This window comes from Delphinus delphis, chromosome 15 (assembly GCF_949987515.2).
Source record: "Delphinus delphis chromosome 15, mDelDel1.2, whole genome shotgun sequence".
Classification (NCBI taxonomy): domain Eukaryota; kingdom Metazoa; phylum Chordata; class Mammalia; order Artiodactyla; family Delphinidae; genus Delphinus; species Delphinus delphis.
This window is the reverse complement of record NC_082697.1, coordinates 18,624,998-18,637,065: the sequence shown is the minus strand read 5'-3', so window position 1 is coordinate 18,637,065 and position 12,068 is coordinate 18,624,998. Positions and strand designations below refer to the sequence as shown.

General features: G+C 40.1%; 1 protein-coding gene across 1 annotated transcript in view; it reads left to right on the top strand.

Annotated features, from left to right (window-relative positions):
* The window catches only part of TOP1 (DNA topoisomerase I), an 85,639-nt gene that overhangs the window by 34,934 nt on the left and 38,637 nt on the right, over positions 1-12,068 (top strand). The window contains exons 4-5 of the mRNA XM_060032938.1: positions 8,965-9,088; positions 10,292-10,347. Coding sequence (XP_059888921.1) covers positions 8,965-9,088; positions 10,292-10,347 — 180 coding nt within the window. The remainder of the gene's footprint in view (positions 1-8,964; positions 9,089-10,291; positions 10,348-12,068) is intronic.

Here is a 12,068-nt window from a genome sequence, read left to right as displayed (position 1 = left end):
GTTTTGCCAGAATCTCCTTTTTAAAAATAAAGGATGTAATTTTGGCATCATTTTTCTTGAAGAGTCCACAATGGTTTCTTGCCTGTATCTAGGAGAAGGCCTCTGGTCTGGTCTATCCACTTAGGTCTCATGAGATCTTGACTAGGTTATCTAACCTTCCTCAACTGAGCTTTCTCATCTTCCTTAGTTTCCCCATATTAATACATGCTTCAGAAGGGACCCTGGGAGTCAATAAGTATGAAAGCTCTTTAACTGTGATCTGCTCTACAGATGTGAGGAGATAATATTTTGTACATCTATTAAAAGCATGCTTTTCCAAGATTATAGCCTAGGCAATCAGGAATTTGTTCTATGCAATTTTGTGCCTTTTAATATTTTCTTCATTTCTAATCAGAATACTTGAGAAAACAGTAGCCTGTTTGCCAAAAGGCATTGGAAGGACCTGCTCTGAGTTTCTGTTTATATATGACTAAATCTAGCCCTGGATCTCTAATTCACATGTGAGTAAGTTTAAGACAGTTTAACCAGATGATGTGTTGTAAGCAGACTTTTAAATGCTTCCTGTTTTGACCTCTCCTGACACACTACCTCTTTGCAACAAAGCAAGTGTGTTGGTTATGGTCCAGTAAAATCCTGTACACTGTGTTCCTTTTTAAGTGACTTCTGATCTTAACGGTAGTTTTGGGTTTCTTCATTTTTCTTCTTAGCACATTAAGGAAACCTTGAGGATTGTTTAATAACCTCTGAAGCCCAGAATAATTAAGATGTAGTATATTCTGTTCCAAAATGCTTCACTTTAACACCTTGATCATCAACCCTGCCTAATTTTGTGGCTATCTGTATGAGGAAACAAGTTCTACAGTAATGTGTTTCTATATTCCCTCCTTCTCTGCTAGATATTAGCATCAGTCATTTTTCATTAGGCTACACTTAGGACCCAAATCCAGGAGGCCTCTTTGTTCTGCATAGTAATATGTACTGCATATTTGGAGTGTCAGAGGATGGGAAACAAGCCTTTTGAGAGCTAGAATGGGATATAGACCTACCTCTTAGGAGATCCCATCTTATTCATATGCTTTCTCCTTTTATTATTCTAATTCAAGGTGCAAAATAGGGAAAGGGGTGTTAAAGATCATTCCACCTCATCTCATTTTTGTGTGGACATAAGTCTGAGGTGACATGCCCAAAGTCACATGGCAGGGTGGTAGCAGAGCGAGGATAAGAGACCAGGGCTTCTGAGTCCTAGTATGATTTTTCCCCCACTACATTATTCCTTCCAGTAAAAAACAAAACATAACAAAACAATCTCCCTCCCTAAGAAAGGTTCGTTGTGTTGCTAAACTATCTGTGTTTAAATACAAGCATCTCTTTCTCATATGCATATTGTCGGCAGCTTAGGTTTTAAAATGCCAGATCATTTCAGGCGCTGCCTCTTTCTTTGGGCCCCAAATCCCTAAAATTTTTGGCATTAGAAGTATTAATCTCATTAAATTCTGACCCTGTGAAAACCCCATCTCTGACTCTCTGGCCTATAACATCACAGGAAGTTTCTACCAAAGTCAAATAAAAATAATTTCTTCTGTTATTTGTCTCTGATACTGCTTCTTTCCATTAGCATTGATATTTAGCACTTGAGGTCCTTTAAAGCAATATATAAATCCTCTCTAAAGAAATAAAAGAAATACTCTTAACCAGATGCTAAGGAATCACTGGACTTGTAGGATCTCACCAGATACTTCTCTTGAAAGGTTGCATTCTTAGCATAAATTATCTTTAATACTAGACCTCTTATATATACAACATAATTAAAAGCAATTGCGGCGGGGGGAGGCTTGATTTTAGAAAACAAAGGACTGTCACATGTGAAACATAAGATTTCTCCTGCTAGCTTTTGACTGTGTGCATCTCTTGTCATTTTTAAACCTGACACTCAGGGTGGAGTGACAATTTTGTGGAAGGGCAGGGAAGATAGAACTACTGTGAAATAGTAAGGGAAGTGCTTTTCCAGCCACATTGGCAGTGCTAATTTATACAGTCAGTGTGAGAATAAGGATGCTTTTGGTTTCTGCTTTCCCTTCAGTTCCAAATCCTACCTGAATTAGAGTTGAGAGAACATAGGCTCGTAGGGAAATGCACTGGAATTAAGCAGCTGGTTCTCAGATTAGGGGCAGTTTTTCTGAAAGTAATCACATTTAAAAGATTGTTTACTGCTTTTTTTGTGAGCTGTTGCTGAAGCCCTCCATTTACCTACATGTCCCTATATCACCCTGTCTGGGGGAAATGGACAGTTAACATAGGTAAATAGAGAAGGTTGGGTAGTTTAGAAATGAGAAAACTGAGTACCACCACCATTCACATGGGAGTCAATGTGATGTAGTGGAAAGCACACTAAAATAGAAGTGGAGAAGCTAGGTTCTATCATTTACTAGCTGTGTGTCCTCATCCAAGCCGCTTAACTTCTGGGTCTTTTCCCATTTTGGTTGAGTGTTGATAGCAATACTAGCCTGGTCAAGCTTTCAAGTGTGTTGTGGGAGAATTCAATGTAATTATGCAGATAAAAGCTCTTTGGAAACTGTAACATACTCAGTAATTGAGATTATTATGATTACCACAAAGCCTGGTAGAATATCATTCAGATAAATTGAAGCTGTTGATTTTGGTAGTTGAATCTAATTTAGTAGTTACTTATGGATAACTTCTATTTTGGTGCCCTGGTTTTCATTGATATCTAGCCCTATTATAATGACCTACAGTCTTTTTTTTTTTTTTTTTTTTTTTTTTTTAAGATTTCATGGTGGAAAGGGTATTTGAGCTAGCCATGGAAAGATGGTTAAGATCTTGTCAAGGGAAGGTGATGGCTAGAAAGAGTGACATTCCAGACAGCGAGAAAAGCATAAACAAAATATGGAAGCATTGTAATGTACTTTGCTCTGAGAAGAATCCAGTTAGGTGGATGCCTGGGTTAACAGGATGGGTTAGAAAATGAGGGCTCCAAAAAGTTGCTTGAGGCAGAACTATTAAATGCTATTTTGAGAAGCTGGGACTTGATTCTAAAGGAGCAAGAAGCCTTTGAAAATAGTTGAGAAAGGGAAATATAGGACTTAGCCACAAGTGGCATGAGGGGGTCTAAGAAAAAGGATTCCTAGCTTGGATAACTGTGTGACTGTTTACCCTATTGGTAGAGATAAAGAACTTAGGGGAGGAATGGGAGTTCAGAATGTGTATTGGCTTTGGCATCTTTGGGCACATCCCTTTATCTGCTCTGGCCTGCAAACAAAGGATTAAATAATTTCTAAGATTCCACTCAACTCCCAAGTTTTAATAATTCTTGGGATTTTGTTTAGTAACCTATTAATGGTGGATTAGCATTGAGAAATCTTCATTTCTCAGAGCCTTTCAGAAACTAGCTGCTGCATTTTTTCAAGAGGCAACTTTTGAATTTACCTCCTAGAATGTTTAATTGAACAAACATTATTTAAGCTCTAATTGTCTGCTTTCCTTTGAAGGGTTTCCTCCTTTCACAGCTTGGAATCTTTCTAGGCTCTCCCATAGGAATCCCCTGTGACTCCATTGGCTGCAGCCTGCAGGGGTCTGCTGCCTTGAGGAAGTGGGCAGATTGCTGGAATGAGTTTGTTCTCTTAGCCATTAGTGGCTAGGTCCTATTCGCAGAAGATAAAGAGGCTTCTTCTCTTGCAGTGTTTCGTTTTTGCTTTGTTTGGGGAGTAAGGCACCAGAGTGGTCAAATGCATGACTGTCTGAGTTTAAGTCCTAGTTATTGTTCGTTAGATGTATTTCCTTGGGCAAGTTACTGAATCTTCCCGTGTCTCAGTTTCCATATCTGTAAAATGAAAATACTTACCTCAGTTTTGTAATGGGGATTAAATTGCTTAGAAGAGTGCCTGGCACTTAGTACTGTTTAAGTATCTGTTAAATATTTTTATTGCTGATAGAGGACAGACCATTGTTTTAGTTTTCTTTAACAAATTTAAATGGTTTCCCATAGCCAACATCCTAGCTTCCTAGAATATCAGACACAGGGTTTTTTCCTAAAGAGGCAGCAAATGCCTTCTTGCAGAAAGAAAATATTTTCACTCTTGGCTTCCTACTGCCATCCCCCTACTTCCACCCTCTCTCCCATTCTTCTTCCTAAGTGCCTAGGGGAACCCTGGTCATCCCTCTCTTTTGTCTGCTCAGGTCCAACAAGAGTCTTACTCGAGAGGTGACTTTGATCTTCCCATTTACTCTGTTTGGCATTGACTTTTGCTTGTCTAGGCTCTGATGTTAGGTAGATCTTTTCCCCAGACAGAGATGAGCCCCGAGCCAAGGAGTCAGCTTCTGTGTGTAGCCAGTAATTGGATGTTTTCTCTGTGAGTTCCTGATGATGAAATTCATATTTAATCCAAGAGTATGACCATTTCAGAGGTTCTAGGAATGCCAGCTACTGTCTGTATTTTGGCCTTCAGTGTACCCCAGACTAAACTCATTCTTAAAATGTATTTGTTCTTCAGATCTTTGGGTTTCCTTACTGTGGTCATTATTAAGCTTTTCTTCTAGTTTATTTTTCTTATTTAGCCCCACTGAAGTTTCTTCAGTATTACAGTCACCTGTACTGCTGCCCCAAACTGGCCAGTATTGTAGTCCTCAGTTATATTTAAAACCCATTTTGTGACTTTTACATATTGTGTCTATTGTGTATGGAAAAGTAGCAGGATCAGTATAAAGACATGGGTAATGTCTCTTTTTTTTTCTTTTAAATAAATAAATTTATTTATTTATTTACTTTTGCCTGTGTTGGGTCTTTGTTGCTGTGGGCGGGCTTTCTTTAGTTGCGGTGAGCGGGGGCTACTCTTCATTGCGGTGCGTGGGCTTCTCACTGCGGTGGCTTCTCTTGTTGCAGAGCCACGGGTTCTAGGCACGCAGGCTTCAGAGGTTGTGGCACATGGGCTCAGTAGTTGTGGCTTGTGGGCTCTAGAGCTCAGGCTCAGTAGTTGTGGCGCACAGGGTTAGTTGCTCCGAGGCATGTGGGATCTTCCCAGGCCAGGGCTCGAACCCGTGTCCCTTGCATTGGCAGGCAGATTCTTAACCACTGCGCCACCAGGGAAGCCCTGGGTAATGTCTGTTAAAACAGGTAGTCAGCATATGAACTCCTCTTCTGCACTGGACAGAATTTCCATCATCTCACTATCATAAGTGGAAAGGTGCTGCCCTCTAAGCCAGTGTGAAAGTCAAGCCAATTTTAAGTCTTGGAAAAAGAGGTACATGTTAGGAAATCCTGAATGGTGATGAGTCAGCCTGACTGATCCAGATTGGCTGCATTTTCTACCACTGGCCAAATTCTGCTTCTGACTTCCATGGCACAGCCTTAGACATGCTTCTGTATGATAGGACTTTGACCCTCAAGTGCATCTGCTACTTACTTCAGGTAGATTCCTAGGAAAGACTACCACTGAGGCTCGCTCTTTGGCGGCACTTCTGTCGGTGTGGGGTTATGGATGAGGGGTAGGACCCCCAGTGCTCTGCTGTCTATTTCTGGAGGCAGGGACAGGAACAGCACCTGATACGTAGATACGATGTTAGCATTGTGTCCAAGAGACTTAATAGGGCTTCATAAACCCATATTTCTAATAGTCCCCAATGGAATGCGTTGTACCACAAGATGTTCCTTAACCCTGAATCACCGGAACTCACTTAGTCTAAAAATCTAAACTTGTTCTCTTATATCTAAACAGTTGGGAATAGAGGAGAGTGAGTTGCCTTTGGAAAGTCAAGTTGATAGTTTCATCTCATTTTGGTCTTTGTGATTAATTATGACCTACAAAGGGGTTACTACTCTAGCAGGAACTTTGAATTTCCTGAATAGATTTCCCTCTGGTTAGCAGGCAGAGGAAGTACTGACTTTTTTCACTTTCCTGGGGTGGCCTGGGTACTATCTCATCGCCATGTCATTTGTTGACTTCTTTTCCCTGATCTCTGTTTGGTGTGGTAATGAATAGCAAAGCAGAAAACTGGAGGCCTATGTGTATACTTACGGTGCCCATGCTGTGATTGCCAGAAGGCCAGAGAGCCAGTTTTCTAGTGAAACAGACTAATGTTCTAAGAATTGCTTTCATTGAGAAAGAGAACAAGGGGGGTGGGGGTGGGGGAGGCGTGGAGGTGGAGCATAAAGGAATAAGGAATATAGAGCATTCCTAAGTCAGCCATTTAGAGTTTCATGGGAAGACAAAATGAGAAGTAGCTGTCCCAAGGGTTTTATCATTTCAGATATCCTAGATCTCTATTCTAGAAAGTTTCCACTGATGGTAGAATAAAGTTTTGATCTTATACATCAAATCTCAGACTGGACATGCATTTGTCTCTAACAACACCAGGCTACCCTTATGTGGTACGTATCGACTTCATGGAATTGTAATGATATTGATTTAGTGGAAAGTGCTCTGAACTTGGAGATGGAAATACTCAGTTTAAATCCCAACTGCCCTTCTTTCTAACGTTGTAACTTTGAATAGACTTTGAACCACTGGCTCCTGTGTTTCTAAATCAGTCTAAGGGGATGATAGAGCCTACTTCACACGGGTGTTGTGAGGACTGAATGAAATAATGTATGTGAAAGCGCTGAGCAGCACAATGCTTGCTTAGATTTTTCTTTTTTCTTAGTCTAGGGAGGGATGTATATATCCACCCATTAATATTATGGATGTAATTTTCCACATTTTTTGCTTTTAGGCAGAAACTTCTATAGATGACCATTAATTCCTCTTACAGTTAATGTTTAAAACAAAACAAAAACTGAAACTTCAGTGCTTGTATATAGAATAGTAAGCTCAGACATTTTGCTGGTAGTATCAAAACCATGGGCCTATGATTTCACATATGTAAACTCCTAAAGAATCAATTGCAATCTTGGCAACTTTGCCTTTTCACCATTCTAAAGCTGGAAGAATAAATGAGAACTGGAAGTACGAGTGTTATTGTAATCGGGAGCCATTTTGTACAAAATAAAGGATAAATTTGTTTATAAAACATTGCGTTTTGGTAAAAACAGATTATGAGAGAGAGCACATTGAGTAGAGAGTGACATCATAATAATGCTGAGAATAAAAAGCATGGTGGGAAAAATTGACCATCATGTGCTTCCAAGCATACTAGAGTTAAAAAGAAAAGTGTGCTCATATAGAAATTTGTTATTTTTCAGTGTGTGGCACATCTAAATAACAACGTAATGAGAACAACATAGAGGGAGGAGTACATCAACCAAGGAAAGTGGACATTGCTTTATTTTCCATCTGTGGTAGTTCTGGGTCTTCCCTAAATCTGTAGTCCTGTTCATACTAGTCCCCCTGCCCTCCTGGCTGGATTCATAGTTTCTGCTGATTTATTATCCAAACTCCTTAGTTGGGGCTCCTTTTGTGCCCAGAGATGTGAGTGATAGCGATGCTCTCTTGATCCACATTCTGGGGCTCTCACCTAACTGGTCGCCATCATTTGTTTCTCCCTTTTTGGCCTTTGATGTAACTGAGTATGCTAGCCAAATCTCTTTAGAACAAACTTCGTGGGATGGTTGTAACCTAATGAGCTCATTGCTGGTAAAATCTGTTTTTTTCTCCTGGGTTGAAGGTGGTAAATGTGAGATAGGAAATACAGTCTATGGTGGGAAAGGCAAGAGCCGATGCTGCCTATAGGTTTGACTGTCCCTGTCAGCTGGGGTTGCTGTCAGCTGTCCTGTGTCTGGGGTGACCCCCAACTCATAGCACTTGAATTCATGCTCTCTTTTGTTAACTTGTGGAATATATTGGCTGCTGAGGTGAGCAAGGTTCCTAAACCTCCTGCCCAGTATACTGAAGAAAATAGTCATCCAGTGTTCACCTTAAAATACAGCTTGTGATTTTTGCTCTTTAGTTTTTGTCTACATGCATGTTTTTATATAACTGCAGTCATTTTATATACTCCTTTTTTCCATTTGTGTCATAAACATTTTCCATGTATATTTGTAGGACTCACAAATTATAGCATAACAGCTACATAATGATAATGATAACTGTGATGTATACCTTTGATATATCACAGTATCTCCCTCTTGGTATTTACCAAGGCTGTATCTGGTTTCTTGGTGCTTTTTTGTTTGTTTATTTGTTCTTGTTTGTTTTTTGTTATGGGAGGCATCAAAATGAACATCTCTCTGTAATGTTTTACCCAGAGAGAAATCTCCAGGAGCTAGACCCAGGATATGAACACTTTAATGGCTCTTGTTTTGTAATGTCATATTTTGTTTTCCAGAGAAGCGGCACCTTTTTATAGTGCTACCACTGTGCCCACAAACCCCTTTAAAAGCAAGGCTTTAAATGTTTAGCACAGGAAATGCCCTTGCTTTTAGATGGATCTTTTCTTATTCTGAGGAAAGAACCAAGCAGGATTTATAAGCCCTAGCTAGAAAAGCTAGAAGTGACTAGCTTTTCCTAAGCTGGCAGGAAACACTGACTGTGTTGGGCTGCTACTGCACAAAGCCCTGGCGTGGCTACATTTGTGATATGTCTCACATCTGGCACTAAGCCACCAAATGATTTTTGGTGAACTGTTTTTACCTCCTCACATGAGATGTGAGAGCTCAAGTTGGAGCTTTCATTATAGTTTTCTGCTGGTAGAATGTTGTAGAAATACAGTGGGTTTGCTGTATAGTCTTAGTAACTTAAAAAAATGTCCTGTTACGTTTAGAATGACTATGTTTTTTCTATTTGATTCCTTTGCTTCTTCGAAAAAATTAAAACATTAAGCAAGGTAAAGAAAGTCTGATGTAGCCAAGAGCCTCTACTTGAACCTTCTGTCAGGACTATTTATTTAAAGCATTGTAAGTTTCCATGGTTCATGTTATCTCAGGGTATCTTGTGAGTTAATCTTGTGATATGAACCCTGTGGTCCCTACTCTGTTTGTCCCTACTCTGCTAACTGTTTGTGTCTTATTTTTCACAGTGAACATAAAGATTCTGAAAAGAAACACAAAGAGAAGGAGAAAACCAAACACAAAGATGGAAGTTCAGAGAAGCATAAAGACAAACACAAAGACAGAGACAAGGAAAAACGAAAGGAGGAAAAGGTACAGAACTTTCCAGTGGGGAATGAAGAGGTGTGGGATGTACTTTTCATTTTGTTTACCTGTAAAAGCAGGTATTGAAAGTACCTTCATTGACTAGTAAGATTCTCTGGCCTTTGAGTGAAAAAGGTCTGTGTCAGGAGACATCAGAGCCAAGCAGAGTCTTAAACTATAAAAACCAAAACCCTTTACCACTGTATTTCACGCACCAAACCTATCCATATCATTACCTTACTTTATATGGCAAATGGATAAATTGAGGGATGTAGGGTTTCTGGGAAAGTCAGTTTTCTTTCATGGGGAAAATTAATTCTGCTAGCCAAATCTCTGTAGAACAAACTTTGTGGGATGCTTGTAAACTAATGAGCTCATTGCTGGTAAAATCTGTTTTTTTTCCACCTGGGCTGAAGAAGGTGGTACATGTGACATGCACATCTGGCTGTGAATAAGTAGTAGTACTGTACATATAGACTTTTTAAAAAAAGTTTTTATATTAGTTTCTGAAAAGATAATGCTGGATGGACTTGCTAAATTCAGACAATATGAAATAGAGAATAATAGTGAGAAATACATCTCCCTTTTACCCTCAAATCATTGTTGTCTATGTTTCCCTTGCCACTGAGCTATTTTTTGTATTCTTCCATTGGTACCGGTGTGTGTGTGTGTGTGTGTGTGTGTGTGTGTGTGTGTGTGTGTGTGTGTGTGTGTGTGTGTGTGTGTGTGTGTGTGTGTGTGTGTGTGTTCCTCTGAGTGTATGTGTGAAGATTTTTGTAATGTCTGGAAAGTTGAAGGAGGGCAAAAGTAAATATACTTTGCCTAAATCAGAGAAGATAGGAAATAAAGTACTCTTTTTTGTTTTGGTTTGGTTTTTTATTTCCTGTCTGTACTGCCAAGGGCAAATCCTTGAGAGGTGGAGTATATTTATTGAGGGAGAGGGACCTACCATCATTTAAAGGTAAAAAGCCACCATTTTGAAGGGAAACATTTCTCAGTAAATTGGACAGTTCATCTGAAGAATTGTTAAAAAGGAGTCTTAGAAAAGTGTCAAGACCTTTGGTCCACCTGTTTAGTTTTGCTAACAAGAAGAGTCAGTCTGGGATCAAGATGCCCCAAGAGTGGAGGCCAGATCATCTCAAGTAAGGTAGAGGCTTCTTCAAGTTTAGTCCTTTTAAGGTACTAATCAGTTACTGTTGTTTTACCTTTCAGATTAGAGCCTCTGGGGATGTAAAAATAAAAAAGGAGAAGGAAAATGGCTTTTCTAGGTAAGATGCCTCTGCTGCCTTGGCTTCTCTTTCTCTGTGTGCATCCAGTAGGCCAGCTGCCCACGTTACAGTGTTGTCTGATCTTACCTGAAATGCACTGACGGGCCATCTCCAGGTTTTCGAGGAAGTTGGCAGTGAAAGGACTTGGTCTAAGCCAATGTGAGCATTTCTAGAGTGCCATTTAGTGAGACTGACCAGCACATTTTCTAGAAGGCTGTTTTGAGTGGAGAAGGTTGACAGAAAGAAGCTTTTTTAAATTGAGATATAATTTAACAATTCCATAAAATATACCCTTTTAAAGTATACAGTTTATTGGTTTTTAGTATTTCACAAGGTTATATAACCTCCCCATTATCCCTATCTAATTTCAGAACATCTTCATCACCCCCAAAAGAAACTCTGTACTTAGTAGTAATTTTGGAGTTTCCTGGAAAACCCCTACTCTGAACCCCTACTCTGAATTGCCCCTATGCTGAGGCTCATATTTAGAAACTAACTTGATTTGCATTTTAGGGACAGGTGTAGATTTGAGTAGAAATATTTTATCTCTTTTCCAGAAGGAAAGGAAAATACGCACAATCTAGAGGTCACTTTTCCTTTACTTTTTGGGGCCATTTTGATTCTGTTTTCCTCATCAGCCTCAACTCCCTAAAATAAGCCTGAATGTCTCCTCTGGTTTAAAAAAACCCAGAACTTATATGATCATATATTCTCACCTGCTCCACTAAATGGCAGGATGCATTTACAAGGAGTTGTGGGGAGTATTTGCATTACTGTCCAGGGCAAAGTGTTTTGACAGTTTTGCTTCCTTGAAACTTTGAACTTTCAGTTTCGTTTGAGAACATTTTTGAAAATTGTTCCATTTACTCTGGGTCCCTTAGACCAGGGAGAAGCAAGTGCCCTCTTCAGGCATGTTCTGTAACTGTTCTAGGAATGCAGAATAGTAAAATTCAAGAAGCATTAGAGCTGTAAGCTGGGCATTCTGATTTCTTAGATAACAGTGACTGAACACAGGGCAACTATTTTCTGCCAGGAGACTGCCTTGAACTTTTATTAAACTAAGATATGATTAGACTCTCTGGACTTGGTGTGTAGTCCTGGTTCAGTTTCAGACTTTCTGGGCTAGACGGTCAGAAGCACACCCTTCGAGGCAGTGGTCTCTGTGTTCACTTTGCTGGACTGCTCTCTAGCTTGCATCTGTATCGTGGTAGAGAATCCACATGCTTCACTGGATGGAACAGTTTTCTGGTAATTGTTTTAAAAATTCTTTCTTCAGGCCTAGTAACCCTTCCCAAGTTTTTTTTTTTTTTTTTTTTTTGCGGTACGCGGGCCTCTCACTGCTGTGGCCTCTCCTGTTGCGGAGCACAGGCTCCGGGCGCGCAGGCTCAGCGGCCATGGCTCACAGGCGCAGCCGCTCCGCGGCATGTGGGATCTTCCCGGACTGGGGGCACACGAACCCATGTCCCCTGCATCAGCAGGCGGACTCTTAACCACTGCGCCACCAGGGAAGCCCTTCCCAAGTGTTTTTAACTTCACTCATGACAGTACTAGGATCTAGCATTTACTTAACTAGTTGGGTAAATGGCAGCATTTCTTTCTTTCTGGTGCAAAGCTTTTGGAGATTTTGGACACTTGGGGCTGTGTCAGTGGTTTCCGTCGTGGGGAGAAACAGCTATAGAGGTCAGCATTTGGGGAGTGTGCATAAATAAGGAAAGAAAGCT